Here is a 17,870-nt window from a genome sequence, read left to right on the forward strand (position 1 = left end):
TCTTGACCCTTCAATCTAAGCGAAGAAAAAAGAGTGAAGTATTTGTTACTAAAAATGCTTTTTGACTTGAATCAAATGAAATGGGCTCGAAGAAGCGGTAATTAGAGACGAGGGTTATTGAGTAAGCTTGAATTATCTGAGGTAAAGAAAAGCATGTTGCGTTTTGCAACCAATTTCAGCGTTGATTAAACGGCATGATAATGGAGTGGTGCTTGTGAGTTTAGAGAGGAGGGTTGTACACGGGGAGTAGTGGAACAGCGGGGAATTCACGATAAATTATATTTTTAAAAACAAACTCAAATCTACCTTTTTAGTCACACTTTTGATTGATTTAATTGCTTTTATTTATTAGTCTTTCTGGAACTAATGTTTAATTAGGTTGTATTTACATATGGGTGGGTTGGTTGGTTGGTTGGTTGAGGTTGGTGTTAATAAGTGCAATATATCACAAGTGCAATAATAAGAATGTGTAATAGGAAGCGAATATGTACTCGTGTGTGAGGTTTGATATTTTCATTAATTTATTCTAATGTTTTATCTGTTATTTATTAAATTAGTTAGGCTACTGTGTGAATGATGCACTGACTGGATTGCATTTTTAATTTTGTTGCACTTGTTACAATGACAATCAAGTTCTATTCTAATTATGTGAGTGAGAGTTTTATTTAGTTGGACAATTGAACTGAAGTGAAGCGAAATGCATCGAAGACTGGAAAATCCCACTTTATTTGTATCATGAACTGAACAGTCTCGGACTGGACTGAACTAAAGTAACTAAGAACCTTGTTTCATTTTCCTTGTCTTTGCTCAGATAAAATTAAATAAATAGTATCATTCTGCTGCCTTGCCATTACTTAGAAACTTGTTTGTGTGTTAAAAATAATACAAATAGGAGTTTCTTTGTGGGGTTTGATACTGACTCAACTTTCTGACTGGTCTAAACAGCTACGTGGCTTATATATTTCTTGCATTGGGGTAAAGTTACATTAACAACGACACAGCTGAACTGCTATTTCTTTGCTGTTGTTTCCTAATATCGCTACTTGCTCCTGATGATGATGTCGAGTAAAACTGAAAGATGCAAACAATATTTCTTTACTGGTTTATTATCTTGCAAGATTTAACTTGCAAATCTTTGGGAACCATTGACCAAACCAAGTTTGTAAAATTAGCTGATCATTTTCTAATTCACAATGAAAAAAACTTGATTCACACTGAATTTTTTAGTTTCTTTATCATTGTAAATACTCCAATACTGTCCGTTGGCTGTTACCCACTTAATTTGAAAACAAATCATTTAAAAGAAATATAAGTTATGAAGCCTTAATTTTTATTTGTCGAACTTGATATTTATGATTGTTTGTTTATTACCTGGTCTCTGGCCTGTTATCTTGCAAATGTGGACCCAAAGGCAAAGCAAGTTGAGTATTCCTGCAGTATGAGTAGAATCACAGGCTTTTATTTTGAAGGGTGCAGGTTAGCGCTTCTTGAAAGTTGATGACATCTTCATGTCATCAGTATGGTCAATTAAAAGTGTGTAGACTACTGTACTGACTTTCATATTAGGATTTCACATCTTTATAGTAAGATCAATGCTGGTGTGACTGCTAGTGGTACTGTGAGTCTTTTATTTTCTAAAACGCATTTGGTATGCTTCCTGAACTTCCTCTTTAGCTTTTGTAGTTTTCCCGAGGGAGGTATGCAAGTAATTTGCTCACTGAAATTTTGCATTTTTTTTTTTTTAATACAAATGTGAAGTTAATTAAAACACATGTAACGTTAGCGCAGTAAGACCGTTACTGGTTAATGCTGGTTAGCACTTCTTGAAGGTTGATGGCATGTCATCAGTATTCAGTAGTCAAGTAAAATTGTGAACTTTACCGAATTTCATATTAGGATTTCAGTGGAATTCTGGAGGTTATTTCTAGAAGTACTATGAGTTATTTATTACTCCACCAAGGAACGCAGCGGAGTTATGTGACGATCAGCGTTTGTTTGTCTGTCTGTCTGTCTGTTGTCTGTTAGCAACATTACTCAAAAACGGATTAACGGATTGGGATGAAATTTTCAGGGAATGTCAGAAATGACACAAAGACCAAGTGATTAGATTTTGGCAGTGATGTGGCTTATAATCTGGATCCACAGATTTGCTAAAGATTTCTGTATCATTGTGAGATAGCGGCATGGCATCATTGTAACAAATGAACAAATGCTGCATTACTAAAAAAATGCTGCATTTCTGACAATGCCATATGGGCGAATGAACAGAACTGGCGGAATACTGTGCTCTCTGAGTGTTTTTCTAATTTTCTGAAATGTATTTGGTAAGCTTCCTGTGCTTCCTTTTGAGCTTTGCAGTTTCCTGAGGAAGGTATGCAGCTATTTTGCTCTGAACTTTTGTATTTTTTTAAAAATACAAATGTGAGGTTAACTAAAAGCACATGTAATGTTATCACAGTGACACCGTTGCATTTGAACATAGCTCCTACTGCAGGTATGTATGCTCACAACTATATTTGTTCATTTTTTAATAGAAAATACAGCACACTAGATAAATTTGCTTACACGTTTAGTATTTTGTGTATTCCTTCTTGCAATGTCAGTGTGTGTGTGTGTTCTCTTTTGCTTTGAAGTATTCCCAAGAAAGATGCTGAGAGCACATACATGAGAGAAACCCTGTGAAACGATTTATTTCTCCGAGAGAATGTACAGCAGAGAAATTCTGCTTGTTACTGTGGCTGTGGGTGGCAAATAAAGTGCTCAGCAACATTTCTGGCAAGCGTGTCTTTCTTCCATTACACTGCCCACACCCACCACATAAGCTTTGCATCCCCTCACTGGCTCCAGTGCCCAGGATTGTTGGAGATAATTACACATCATGAGAATTAAGTTTAGTAAGTCGAATGAGTCCAGCACGGTTGACTGAAAGGGGAAACTGGAAAATCTTTCATACCCAACTCTCCATTTTCGATGACTTCAAAGGTGGTCCAGAAATCGTCTGCGTTAAAGGTGACGTTCTTCATGCTCAGCGCGGTTTCTGCAAGCTCAGTGGGCCGCATGCTGGGAGAGACCTACCGAAGATCGGAGAAAAAAAAAAACGGAACAAATGAAAAGGAAACAGTCTCGCAAAGTAAGAAATTCCTGCATCGAAAAAGCTAAACTCTTCAGATCAATACCACCGCCTTCAACCATCTCTCCCTCCGAAGAGCCATTCGATATTTAACATGTAACATTTATTGCACTAATACCTGACTCACAGCCGTGTACATGGCGCACTGATTAAATAGTTGATTCTCTGTAAAGTTATTATGAGGACCTGCACTGGACTAAACGAAACATCCACAGAAAGAAAAGTGAAAGTGTGCTGCAGCCACTTTAACCCCATCCTCCCTCTACCTCGGCCTGTGAAGCAACCTGCATGCCTTGCAAAATGCAATTACTCACACTATTAAATCAGACATTTCTTTGATTAGCTCACTTTTGATTTATTTCAGTGGCAGTAATCCCATCAGGTTAGACCGCAAATGTCTCAGCCCTATTCTATCAACCTTTCCACCTCTCATTCTATCCACCCTCATCCTTCCTCCTGCTTCACCTGCCTCCATCCCAACCTCCACCTCCCCTTTCCTCTCTCTTTTTTCCACCTTACCACCGGGAACCTGTGGGGAAGCAGGCGTACACACACACACATTAACACACACACACACACACACTCTCACCTTTATTAAACAGCATTTCTCTGGCTCTTTCTTTTCCAGGTACACCTCGAAGATCAAGTCCCCAGCTGGAGAGAACTGGAAGGGAGTGGGGAAGAAGAAAGGAAGAAGAAGAGAAACCAAAACATATCAGCACACTTCTGAAGCCAGTGCAGCCGGATTAATTGGAATGATTTCATTTTAAATTTCTGCTCCACTGTGGCGTGAATCTAAATGGAGGAAAGTGAGAAATGGTTAAAGGAATTATGAAAACCGAGGGTTATTTTCGGAGTTGACGGCAAACAAAACCTGCTAGTGTTAATGGAATGCAAAACCTGGCTAAATAAAGAGAACATGTGTGAAACAGAAACACTCCAAAGGGTGAATGTTTCACCTTCATCACAACTGAAAGGCTTTCCTTAGGTGTTAACTTCCAGTGTGCAGTTGGTTTAAAAATGTTTTCCAGATGCATCTAAAAAAAAAAACAGAGAGAGAGAGATAATGGATGCCAGGATGAACCTAACAGAGATGCCAACAGAGCAATAAGGGTTTACTGTAAGAGCCTTTTGCTTAATCTTGTGTAAGTGGAAAAACTACCACAAAACAGAAAAGGGAATATGTTTATTCAGTGTTGGAACCTCTACAAAATGTTGCTGTCTTGGGAATGAAATCTGACAGTTTAGTACTTTAATTTACTATTTTTATATGTATTTTTGAAATTGATACTGCTCTGAATGACTGCACTGCTCAGTCTTTAACCGCTAAGCAAATGCGTCCTTTTTACTTTTCTGCTTCCATACAATCCATACAAGACAACATTATTGTAAAGGTTACAGCTGTGGCTACGGCTAATTCAATTTCATGTTTGTGTTCATGCTTATGATTAAGCTTGTGTTGCATTCATGTGTAATGCATATGCCCGTGCTCCGATCAGGTTGGACAAGATTAGGATGCAAAATAGAAGGGGTTAGAGCTGCAGAAGGAGGGCTGTATTTTTAAAATCTGCCCTTTGACATGAAACATGGAAGTCCCTCGCTTCTATAACTCAAAGCAATTAAGCTGGCTATTATCAACAGAAAAATTGAAAAACAAATAATTCTATTCATCCTCGAATTAACTGAATTTAAGACCAAAGGTGGACTACTGGTCCAAAAATCAAAGTAATCCTTCCATTGTTACCGTTTAACTTTTTCAATTGCAGGTCAACAGACAGGAGATGAAAGATTTCTTTGTTTCTTTACTTAATACAACCTGAAATTAAAAAGATGATTTTTGACTTTCTCACTGATATTCAAAAGGTCAAATTCCTAGCAATATGTCACTCGTCAGCACCAATCATAGCACCTTTTCTCAGTGTGTTGGAGCTGAAATCCTCTCTCCATCAAATTAAAAAGTGAGTTTTACGGGGTGTGAAAAACCAGAGGAGTTAAGTGAAAGAGACAGGGTCATAGGCAAGGCGCGGAATCCGGATTTCTGGCAGTCTGAGGAGAGGGAGTAATCCGTCTCGGAAAAATGAACAACTAAGTGAGCTTGAAAAGGTGTCTTTTCTCTTTGCTATCTAGAAATTACAGTTACTTTCCCTTTGTCATTTTAATGTTTAGGTGAACTGAGGTCCATTATTGGCTTGATAAGAGGTTGGAAGCCACTTCTGACTCCTGTGGCCCTAAAATGATGCAGAAATTACAGTCATTCAAACCAACGGAGCTAAAGCTGTAATTGTGAAAATGTCACACACCGATATGGGGCCCATCTGGCTTTTCTCTGTACATGGTTCCTTCTTCTGTTCATTGTTGTATAATGAGAGGAAAACCACTCACACTTAACAAACATTTCTGGACTGAAAGATGGGAAATATAGACAACTTGTTAAGTGGAGGGATGTTTTAAAAGTTTTTAGAGATCCTGGGGAGATTTCTCAGCGCTCAGATTTCTAATCTTTCAACAAAAGCCTTCCTCTCCCCGGCACTAAATGCAGGCATCGATTCTGAAGTGCCACTTAGAACTTAAAAGGCATGACATTGCCTTGCACCTCATTATATTACTGATTTACTTACTCCCTGTAAGCCTAGCCGTCCTATCTACTTGCAGGATGCCTTCTTGCCATTCCCCACCTTTAAAAGGAAGCAGATGAGGTCAGGAACCTTCACCTCGTGGGCTCAAAACCTCTGAGACAAGCTTCCTGAAAATGTCAAAAGCGCACATTGTCTTGGTATTCAAGTGCAGACCCAAGAGGCGTTTGGTCAGCAAAGCCTTCATTATATACTTTAACTCCTATCTAGGCGGAATAGTTCTTCAATCCTCTTTACCTAAATGGCTGGATATAGGCCCAACATTTAATTGGTTAAGACTATATATTTGAGCAACTATCCATGGATCAGCATAAAATTTTGTACATCTTGATTTCAAGATGACGGTAACTTCTAGTCCTTTATGACATTTGTTGTTTTGAGTGAAAATTGTAAACAACTCTCTTAGATGGATTGAAACTGACATTCATGTCGTCATATGGATGACTTGTAAGAACTTTGGTGATCCTTTAAGGAGCCCCCTCTAGCAAAATCTGTTTTTACCTTGTTCAGATGCTCATACAGAGTTTTTACACGCTAGAAGACATACCATGAGCATAAGGAAGCAGTCAACACCATAGCTAAAAAGTTTCGCCTTGAAACTGCAGTGTAAAGATTCTCAAAACACAGATTCAGACTTCTTCAGAATTGGTTTCCAGCTGGAACACATAGGACTGAATTACTCCGATATTTCAACTTGCTATTGTGTAACGTAGAGTGGTTCTACAGTGTTTGAGCAGAGCCGATGTTCTAAGCTTCAGGGTCTGATGAGTGGAGACAGAGGCTGGAACTTCATAAATCTACACATCTAGAGGACGCTATGGTGTAGAATTCAATCTGAGGGTCCGTTTACACGACAATGTTTCACCCAAAGACACAAAAGTATTTCCTTTGCCTTGCTGGGTTTACACGACAACAGAGTGAAAATTCCAGGCCGGTAGTCGGCAATGTAAGTTTGTAGAGGCTCACCCCACATGACCACTACCCATTCCTCAACAGACCAGAGTAAGTACAGCTGCTAATGTAGAGATGGGCTGATTATCTGGCGATTGCAGTAATGGCACAACAAATGCACACTTTGCTGAAGGAGATTCAATAAATTCAGTAGACTCAGCAGTAGTAGTCCAGCATTGTTACTGTTGTCCGGTTCATGCATGGAAACTAGAATAAAAGTGTTATGCGCATGCACAAAGCGAAGCGTGACTCCAGTGTTCTCACGGAAAATTCTAGCTACTCATTGACACAGCAATGGTGGCTGTTGCCTAAAATGATGTTTCTGTGTACATGGGAGGCTGAAACGCAAAAAAAAACCAAAACAACTTTGCGTGTCATCCTATAAACTGGCCCGAAGACATTTTGATACAGGAAGTAGGGCTGCACAATGTATCATTCCAGCATTGACGTTGCAATATGTGACTGTGCGATAGTCACGTGGTAGGAAGTACAACGCAGATTAATTCAAACAAATTATGCTACAACTTTTGCTGCTTGACAGAAGATGAAAACTGATGAATCGGTAAGAGAGGAGCATATTTTTATCTAATTAAAGGCTTCCAATTTCAGTTTTTTAACCATATTTACAAGACACTGAACTTCACGATATGTTGGACGACCATTTAAATCAGAACCACAAAGCTCCGTACGATGACGGAAAAGCCGTATCTGAATGCCATCCAAAGAAAAAAATATTTTGAATGCCTTTGTTAGTGTTCTTTCAAAACATTTTTTTTATTTTCAATCCCCTAAGAAAAAAAAATTTACTGTAATCATTGTAGAATGCTTATATTATTCCAAATAGTTAAAAGTCCTGTTTTTCTTTCTTCGTATTGCAATATATATATATCACAGAAAAACAAAATTTTTCCTGTTTTTCCAAATACTGTGCAGCTCTATCTGGAAAGGAATATTTTCATGGAAAAATCCCTTTCTAATATTTTGAAAATGACATTCCCAAAAGATTAGTTTGCACTAGAGTCTTTAGTCCAATTTAATATGTCAGCATGCTAACACTGCATGCTAAACGTCAGTTTGTAGGCATTTTGATGTTAGCACTTAGCAGTAAAGCCTCACTGAGCTGTTTGAACAGCTGCAAATTCTTAGTCTTGTCATAAAAATCAGCTTAACTTTGCAGTGATGGAAGCAACACACAAATGATTTGAGAACATACCGTTCACAGCAATCCAATACCACCCTTAGTGGTTCCACTGAAAATAAGACGAAGGCTGACAGGAAAATTTAATGTTATTTTGCAACCATTACCAATTTAGATCTAAAAAACTGTATTGCTGTATGGATTTAAGTGTTGTTTTACATGGTAGCTTATACAAACCTGAGCCACACACTGCTATAAATAAACTGCATGCATAAATAACCACTGTGATTATGAATCTGTGGTTGGTAAATTACCACCTTTTTCACGTCTAGAAGTTGAGAGCTACTAGAAGGCAGCTCTGCACAAAATAGATGAATAAAATGGACATTTCAGCTTTTAACTTTCACTTTTCACCCCTAAATCAGTGGTTGCCATGACTGACTTCAGTTGCTCTTTAGCTTGTGCTCCCTGATCCCTGCAGACAGTGTCTAGCAGGGGCGTCCACAATAAAGGCAGAGAACGATCACAAAGTGATTAAAGTAACACACAAAAAAGCACTCAGAGAGCGCAGAACTTCGCCAAGGCTGCTCAGTCGTATAATTTCTGATGGATGAAATCTTTAATAAAAAAAACTAATCTTGCGGTGAGCACAGACGTGTGTTATGCATGTGTACGTTATGTACGGATACCAAATCGCGTGACCTAAATACGTAGTGGGTGGCGTAAATTGATGGGACTCTGAAACATCCCCACAGTTTAATCAACTGTTCCTTGTATTATTTTGGACTGATAGGTCCCAACAAGTCTGCAGCGGATGATTTGTAGTAGGATCGCAATCATGTGATTGTCAGCAGAAAGCTGCTGAAGTGCTCGCTTGTTGTCATAGTTACAGTGATGCTGTGACACTATCTCGCAATGATACAAAAATCTTTAACAAATCCGTGGATCCAGACTATAAGCTGCATCACTGCCAAAATCTAATCACCTGGTTCTTGTGTCATTTCTGACCTTCCCTGAAAATTTTATCCAAATCTGTTACTCAGCTTTAGAGTAAAGTTACTAACAGACAGACAAACATACGCCGGTTGTCACATAATTTTGCCGCGTTCTTTGGCAGAGTAAAAACTACTTTAAGCAATGTCTACCTTTGTTAAATGTTAAATCATTCACCCAAAAAGCTGACCTATTTTCTCAACGGAGACATGTTCGTCGTGCTGACTTCTAATTAAATAAGTATTTCTAACTCAAAAACTTCCCTATTTTAAAACAACAAACCCCTAGAATTCACATCCATACCCAAAATGTCATCCCAATTTTCACCTCTGACAGCTTTATAATAGCACTGGCTTTCTGCTGAGTAACCCGCGTGCCCCACAGCAGCAGTCATGTTCTGAAAAGTTACGGACAAGGTGGAGAGAAGAAGGCAGGTGCAAGAAAGATCAGGCATAAACAACTTATTTCGGTTTCCAACATCAGCAGCGACACGTGATTTAATTTTTTTTTTTTCTCCCGGTTATCCGAACCAAATGTTTTTCTCGGCTGAGGCATCCAGGCATAAAGTACCTGCCGCAAAGGTTAACAGGAACAAAGCCCTTTTTCCTCACCCGCCTGCTCCTGCCTTCCCCTTCATTTCTGCCAGAAAAACAGGAAACCTGTTCAAATGAAACCCACATTTGAGAGTCCCTGATGCATGCATGCAAATCAGTGCACACACATACACACACACACACACACTCTCACAAACAGAACAACCATTGGTGATTTCCATTTGGGTTCTGTGGGTCGACTTACTGTGGTGTCCTTCTTGTCATTCCAGCGTGTGATGAAACTATTCTCCCTCTCCATCTGTTGCACCTGCTCTTCATTGACCTGTTGGAGACATTACAAAAACATACACACATCAATTGAAAATCGGCTCAAGAGAAACTTTCGGAGCTAAACTTGAGAAACACAGCCTTGCTTCATAGAATAATAAATACATTTTCGACGGTCATATTAATTTCAGCACTTAAATATGATGCAGAGAACCAGATTAAACCAGGAAAAAAGGTATCACATGCAAGCTGTAGAAGTGGGTCGTTCAGCTAACACTTCTAAAAGTAATTTCCAAAGAGAAAGTTGGCTGTGACTGTTTGACACAGCTCAGCACCGAGTGAATACTCTTTTCTCTCACAAAAGCTCTGTGCGGGAAATGACATTTTTATTCCAACTTTTTTTTTTTCCTTTAACATCATTATCATTTTCAGAGAACAATTTGCTTTGTTAGAGTTATACGAATGGCAGAGAAGATTGGAGGGTGGGGGAGAAAAAAAAAACTCACAAACTCATCGTGTGTGTGTTTAGGTCTGATAATGGGCCCCGTCGACGGCATCCAGCGCAGAACTGCCGCTTTAATTAGCGAGACGTCTCACTCGTTTTATGTCACAGCGAGCGTATTCACTGCCATTGGGCTCATGATTGGTTGGGCTTAATGGCTATTTGTCATGCGAATGATGGCGTCCCGAACCGATTTGGAGTGAATGCTCCTCCTTTAACGTCGGAACAAGAGGGATCCAGGCGTTCCGCGGGGAATTAGCAGTTCCTTGGTGCTGCATATCCCATAAGCCAGGCAGCTCTCCAAGGGTAACAGTGATCCCCCCCCCCGTCCATCCACACATCAGCAAAGTCAAGCCTGTTGTGGAGATTTAGCAACAACAGTTCTGCTCCCCAGATGGTTGAAGTACGAGAGTGTAAATAAAGTCATGCCTGCAGCTTCGTTTAGACATGCAATATGGTAATATCTGGATATTTAAATTTTCCTTTGTCACTGATTGTTGTTTGGGGTGATTCTAAAGACAACAGGTCTACTCCGGATTTCCTACAGTTTCTAGAATGGGCTAGAGGGGACAAATAATAAGCAGATCTGACAATGAAGATGCGATGCACAGCCACAGAGTAATTTAATGTGGTGTTATGTGTGTCTCCAATATTGGATAGCAGTATACAATACATTTATTGTAATGTCTGTAACAGGCACCAGGGGCAGCACGTTTCACCTACAGCTGCCAAATTTGGTAGTCATATGCAGCACATCCGGATGAACAAAAAAGTCACTGGTGCCAATATATTAACCCCAACAGGAAGTCCACTATTTTGCATTAACACTGGGAAATTTGATGATTTTTGGCCATTTTTGCTCATTTTCAAGAGCAAACTCCCCCTAGGAGGTAACTCCAAAAACAGTCAAATTTGACCAGTACATACAACAGGTTTTAGTGATCAAAAGTTTGCAAAATGTTTCCCAAAAGTCAAAGTGTAAATGCCCTGAGCATGCTCCAAATCTACCTGAAATATGTCAAAATGTATTCACAGTCATAGCGCCACCTGATGGCAACAGGAAATGACATGTTTTACACTTTGATGCACTATTGTTCCAATCATTTCGGTTCTTCGGTCAGTGAACCTCCATCTATTAAATCTATTGTAATTCTAAATAAAATCTTATATATAAAAATCTTCCAATTTATCCTGAGAAGTAGCAGAAAACACTTGTGTCACATCTTCTGTGGATCTGAAGGCAGCTTTGTAAAGTATAGGAAAAAAAACCCCTCATGATGTCATCAGGGTTATTTCTGTTTGGGCAAGGAGACTTCAAATTTCTCAGTAACACCCTCGGGACGGAAGTTTAAAGATGTTTACCAGGAAGAAAGGGTTGTGAATGCCATCAAATTATAAGATGCATTACATACTGAATCTTGACCCATCGCAGGGACTAAAAGTGAGGATTTCTCAGCTCAGAAGCTATTTTTTAATCTTTCTCTCACAAGTCCACTACTTTTTTGTACAATACTAAATTCTCTTTAGCTTCAGCAATTAAAATGCAAACAGAACATAATTTAATGTCACATATTCATCGCTTCTTTGACTATTATATGGTATGTTAAAACAGTTTTGTGAGTGTTTGCCAATAACCACTAAGTCCTTGTTCAGTATGTGCCTGCTAACAGCATGTTATGCTGGAGTTCCTTGGCCACAACAACACAATCTTGATGCTGTACTTTTGCTCCCTGTCACTTTTTCCTCTTTACCAAAACTAATTAAGGGCCACCATTTTGAAACACTGTAAGGAATTCAGTACATGTTGTAAATAGTGTTTACTTAGCAGAAGTGGTCCATGTGTGGCAGGAGCGCTGGGAGCGGTGCGCCACTGCACTAGAAGAATACTTTGAATTGAATAGCTACCAAGTTTAAATCAGGTGTGGTTTTTGATTTTTACTGCCGCAGTCTCAACTTTTTGATTGCACCAATGCGCTTTGTTTTTCTTCACATGCACCAACCAGCCACAACATTATGACCACTGACAGGTGAAGTGAATAACATCGATCAACTTGTTACAATGCAATGTTCTGCTAGGAAACCTTGAGTCCTGACATTCATGTGGATGTTTGACATCTACCACCCACCTAAACATTTCGGGTCAAGCAACCCCCCACCCCCAACGGCAACAGCAGTCCTTGATGCCAGATGTTACCCTCAGCAGGACAATGAACCCCGACACATTGCAAAAACTGCTCAGGAGTGGCCCGAAGAATATGACAGAGCTAAGGTGTTCACCAAGGTTCCACACTCCCCAGTTCCAAATCTTACTGAGCATCTGTGGGATGTGCCAGGATAAGCCTGATCTAGGTAGGTCCCACCCTGCAACCCACAGGACCCATAGAATTCACTGGTGACACAGGACATCCCCAGGGGTCCTGTGTCCATGTCCCACTGAGTCAGCAGAGTTTTAGCAGCATAAAGGGGACCAACACAATATTGGGAAGGTGGTCATAATGTTATGCCTGATCGGTATATATAAGGCATTACTTGTTGTACACGACTCATAAAATACAGTTTTTGAGATTTTTATCATTTTATACAATACAAGCGTGACAAAATCTATAGTTTTTAGATGCCACTGGTGTTTTGGATGGCATTCAAACTACATCTCTTTGTTTTGAGTCCATGATCTTTAATCACCCCTAAAATCAGTTCAGTGCAACAACAAACAGAAAACTGTTCAGTCTCAAGGAAAAACAAATCAGATTTTTCTTTTTCCCAGCAACATATATAGACAGAATCTGATAATCCAAATGGCTCCAGATACATACAGAACATATTCGTGAGGTTGGTCTCGCTGTGCCTCGAGCAAAAGATGTCCTGAACAAGATTCCATTGTTACTTTTGTGTTCTAGGTGACCTGTTTTTTAAAATAACATCTGTATTTTGTGAAGATGTGTGCTGGTTATTTGTGTAGAGTACAGCTGACAAAGACACAATAATCTCAGCAGAATAGGACCAAATATACCAATTTTTTAAACAACTTATGCAATATGTGTTTATGCGGTAAAAATTGGATGTTATCTAACGTACAGGCAGTAGACCTCAGCCTTCTGTCACCTTCCTCAATGACTCCCAATCAGTTTTTCACCACTGTCAGCGTTGTCCAATGGCAAAAAATACAAGACATCTTTGACTCACACTGAAGAGTGTCACGTAGTTGCTGATCAGGTCATGCACCACACTAATTTCCTGTGGGGTTTGTCCCTGAGTCTGGAACAAGCAGGAGGAGAAGACGGAGGCCAGTTTTTCACTCGGCATGCGGTTGAGGTGGGAACACTGCTGAATCCTAAATCACAGAAAGAAACACACTGGTGAAGGTAAGAAAAAAAACTTACATTTACCTACATACCTGCACAGATCAACACCAACAGCTCATGTAGAATTGGGTGAAATGCTAGGCTTGGTCAATTAATGCTAAAAAATCGATATCATTAACAGCCAGATTACACCTATCCACTGCAGTTGTCTAAGGGGCTGATGTGATGTAATGTGAGGCTCAATGAACGAGACATCAAGACAACAGAGTGTTTGGATCTTCATTCATTGGGATGCACACATGTGTTTCTCTTTGGCTCTGTGCCTTCTGTATAATGACCTCTATGTCTAAATATGTAAAAGTATTCGCATATTATTCCATAACAGCTGATCAGCTGGTAATTTATTACTGGAAATTTCAACATATCCACAATGTCCAACGGTGAAAGAACTGAAAATTCGACATTTAACTAAACAACTGACTGAGAACATAATGACTAGAATGTGATTTTCACAAAAAAACCAAATCGATCTACATTGCCAAAGATAGCACCACTTGCGCTGTGAACTTCAATTAAGTGTTCACTAATTCCCAGCATTTTTTATTAATGAGCCACACAATCTGCCTTACTTGGAAAATGCCAGAAAATGGCACAAACAATATGAAATTGATTCATCATTTTCCAACCAAAGAAACTGTCGCTACAGTGACAAAAACAAAACAGCCTTTTAATGTGAAGCTTGTATTTTAAACATCCAGTCCACGCGCTTTAAAGCATCCATGAATAAATGTGATAATATCCAACCTGATTGGACAGGGGGCAAAAAAAAAAAAGAATATCACACACGCAACAGAGAGAGCAGAATAGGTCATTAGGAGAATGGAAGGGGCAACAGGCTAATCAGCAGGTGGCCAATACCAACCCGAGGGCTACTCAAGGTGAACGACCTTTGAGTCTTTGTACATGTTACCTCTGTGAGGTGGCGTGGCATCTGTAGAGCCCTTTTGTTACTTGTTTCATCGACAACAGGGTCAATTGAGACCGAGAAGACAAAGCCAGTTCACAAACCATTTGAAAAGAACTATAACTGCATAATCTGTCAAATGCAACAGCATAAATCATGTTTTGGTTTGTTTTGTTTTTTTTTATATATCCCATTAGGTGCCAATCAGTTGCAGCAAAAGTGGCTGCACTAATTAGGTAGTATTTTACCATCTCACACCATGACAGGAAACAATAAGCCATACCATAATTTAATTAAAGCATATCTTAGGCTAGTGTACATAACTAGTTGATGAGTTTCACAATAAATCATTAGTGATACCGTTATGTTGTTTAAGTAATTGTGCTAGCTGCTTATTGACAGTAATAATATAATATAGTTTCTCCTTGTCCTAGACTTCACATTTTAAACACACTTGACTAAGTGAAGTCTGCCTTCAGGATACTAACATAACTTTGATCTGCACCTTGAAATAGCTTCACCACTACAAACTCTAATTGTGTGCTCAGTTTGAAGCCTGTGTGAGCAGATGTGTGTGTATACCTGTACAGATGTTGGAGCAGGGCGTCAAGGGTTGACCTGTTTATCTTTGGCAAACTCTCGATGAAAGCGGAGTACTTCTTTACTCTCTGCCCCTCATCCTTCTCATCTGCAAAGCCAAACAGACACGGAATATACAGAAAAGGGGCAAATTAAATGCATTACCTATAACATTGATCTCCCACAGGCACATATCTCCACAGCCACTGTGTCAGCCAGAGACTGAGTGATGTCAAGAAAGTTTGTTGAACAGCGATGTAAGACGAGACCACATTGAGCTTGTTGTAAAGTTTTCTTTGAAAAAACTTCCTGATGGCAGCTAGGTTAAAAGCGTGGTTGTATGCAAATTGTGCAACAAAGGGTTTTCTCATCACCACAGCACTTCAAGCCGACGCTATCACCTCAATGTAGAACATGTTGTTGCTAGCACCAGAATTAACGTTAGCTACGATAGTCCTGGTTCATGCAAATGTGTAGCCATTCCATAATAGACCACTTTTCAAGACATTGAAAGTGACTGAGTTGACAGAAAGTCTTAAGTGAGTCTGAGTTTGCAATTATCTGTGAATGTAGAATTAGAACACAGGGGTGATGGTTGCTGGAAATGTTCCTCTGTACCCCTATGTAGATATTCCATTAAAAAATCAGCTGTTTCCAGCTACAATAGCCATTTACCACATTAACAATGTCCAGACTGTATCTCTGCTTAATTTAATGTTATCTTCAGTGAAAAAAATTCATCAATTCAGTTTCAAAAATTTATTTGAATTGAAAAACTTTGCTTATTGTGCCTAATATTACAATTAGACAAAAATGAAATTAGTCATGGTTAATTAATTACAAAGATTCTAATTAATTAGATACATTTTTTTAAAATTTCGTCACACCACTAGTTTTGGTGTAACATTTGCAAGCAGTGTCACTAAAATAGCTCATTCCCCACATAACCACCATAGAAACAGTCAAAGTAGTATGTTAAATGTGTGATAATTGAGGTGCCTATGCTTTATCTCTGGAGGAGCTCACTGGACTCATTAAAACCCCGACTAGCTAGCTATATCTGACTTCTGGTGTCACAGGGGCTTAAGTGAAGTGGAAGGGATCTGTACATACTTTGTAAATTACTTAGCAAATTGAAGCATGCTGTCGTTATTCTTTTTTAGCTTGGCATGATGTAATTCTGCGATATCCCACTTGTATTCCCCCCTCACATACCCAGAGCTGAGACCCAGTATGGATAGAGCTCCTTGGTCAGCAGTGCGTCCTCCGCCTGGGATAAGAAGCTCTTTAGGGTGTCTGTCACGTCCTCGAGCTGGTGCTCCTTCTTTCTCAGCTTCACATTACGGGCATCGCGGGTGAAGTCCTCCAGGAGGAGAGAGACTCGACCGGGGTCCCCAGGCCTCTGGTAGACCCCCTCCTGGCACAAACCTGGGTGCAGTGTCAGGAGAAAGGTGAAAAGATGGTGAATTTATTAGTCAGATGAGGACTATTTCTGATGTGCAGAGTCTGCAGCAGAAAATGACGTGCGTAGATTTCTATGAGACGACAGAAGGTTATAGAGAGATAACCTACCTTATGGACAGTTTCAATTGTGAGACTTAACAGTGTTACAAAAGCACATTTGAATGTAAATTGCAGGTGGAATAAAACTGACAGTGTAAGGTATATTAACCTTCTGTACCGTTTTACAGTTTCAGTCAGAGTTGCTTTTTATTTCAATCTCTCATTACTTGGCATTTATCATGCATTGCTAAGACACTGTAAAGTATAAATCTATCCCATAGTAACAGTGCAGTGAAAAGCTGGACTACATTTTCTACATTTCAACAGAGCGAGGGGATAATGTCATGTAATGAATCAGCTCTTCAAGAGGAACTCATTATAGCAGTCATGCAGAACTTGTTTTTTAAAACTTTTTTTCCTGCAGATATTTAATACAATATAACTCACCATACTGAGTGACAAAAGCAATGCAGCTGTCGACTATAATAGGAACACCATTTTTAGTGAGCTGTTGGTCACTCAGCGCCTTGCCATCTGTGCCAGCAGCCAGCGTGATGGCAGAGTGCCACAGCGTAAAGTCCATCTTGCTGAAGCCGTGGATGTAAACTGTTCTATTAAAAAAAGAGATGGAAAACGTTCAGTATTAATGAAGACTTTATTTTCTGTAACAATATGCTGCTTCGTATGCTAACACCTAAAGTTCATACATTTGGAAAGGCACTGCTAAGTCAATAAATAAACAACCAACTAAGATTAAAGGAATCCAGAAGTGCTTCTGCAGAACACACATCTATAAACAAGCGCCGGTTCCCCAAGAGGTTTGATCAAAAACACACAAACGAACGGCAATTAACGAAGTAAGCACAAAGTCTTGTTACTCTAAAAGGGAGCCTAAAACTGTTGGCTTGTGTGAAGGGCTTCAGTGTGTTACGTGCCATCGCAGTCCTTCTGTCTAACTGAGGCAGGCAGTCTGGTAAGGCTTTAATTACCTCGGATGGTTACAGTAGGTGAAGTGCATTCAGACTAACAAGACAAAAGGCAGAGTCAAAGCTAACAGGATTCCACAATGCATACTGTTGCTGTATCACAAATGTGTTGCCAATTAGCACCACTTTTTTTTTTCTCTCCAAAGACATACCTTCCACACTCCACCATCAGCAGGACTTGGATCTTGTCCTCACCCTCAGTGTGCGTGGAGACAGCTGGAGGAAAAGGGCAGCAACTTGAGAGAAAAGTACTGTAGTGGAAAATGCCAAATACATTCCATAGGCGTTAACAGTTGTTGTAATAGGAAACATGAATTCATGTTTTATACCACTGTCGTACTGACAAACAAGAGAGGGAAGTGGGGCAT

At 39.6% G+C, this 17,870-nt stretch overlaps 1 protein-coding gene across 1 annotated transcript in view; it reads right to left on the bottom strand.

Moving 5' to 3' along the window:
• The window catches only part of arap2 (ArfGAP with RhoGAP domain, ankyrin repeat and PH domain 2), a 181,391-nt gene that overhangs the window by 14,905 nt on the left and 148,616 nt on the right, over positions 1–17,870 (bottom strand). The window contains exons 19-26 of the mRNA XM_023273857.3: positions 17,655–17,718; positions 16,964–17,127; positions 16,229–16,441; positions 15,017–15,122; positions 13,352–13,499; positions 9,644–9,721; positions 3,720–3,794; positions 2,954–3,071 (exon numbers count right to left, since the gene is read on the bottom strand). Of these exons, the coding sequence (XP_023129625.2) occupies positions 2,954–3,071; positions 3,720–3,794; positions 9,644–9,721; positions 13,352–13,499; positions 15,017–15,122; positions 16,229–16,441; positions 16,964–17,127; positions 17,655–17,718 (966 nt within the window). The remainder of the gene's footprint in view (positions 1–2,953; positions 3,072–3,719; positions 3,795–9,643; positions 9,722–13,351; positions 13,500–15,016; positions 15,123–16,228; positions 16,442–16,963; positions 17,128–17,654; positions 17,719–17,870) is intronic.

Source organism: Amphiprion ocellaris, chromosome 23 (assembly GCF_022539595.1).
Source record: "Amphiprion ocellaris isolate individual 3 ecotype Okinawa chromosome 23, ASM2253959v1, whole genome shotgun sequence".
NCBI classification, from domain to species: Eukaryota; Metazoa; Chordata; class Actinopteri; family Pomacentridae; genus Amphiprion; species Amphiprion ocellaris.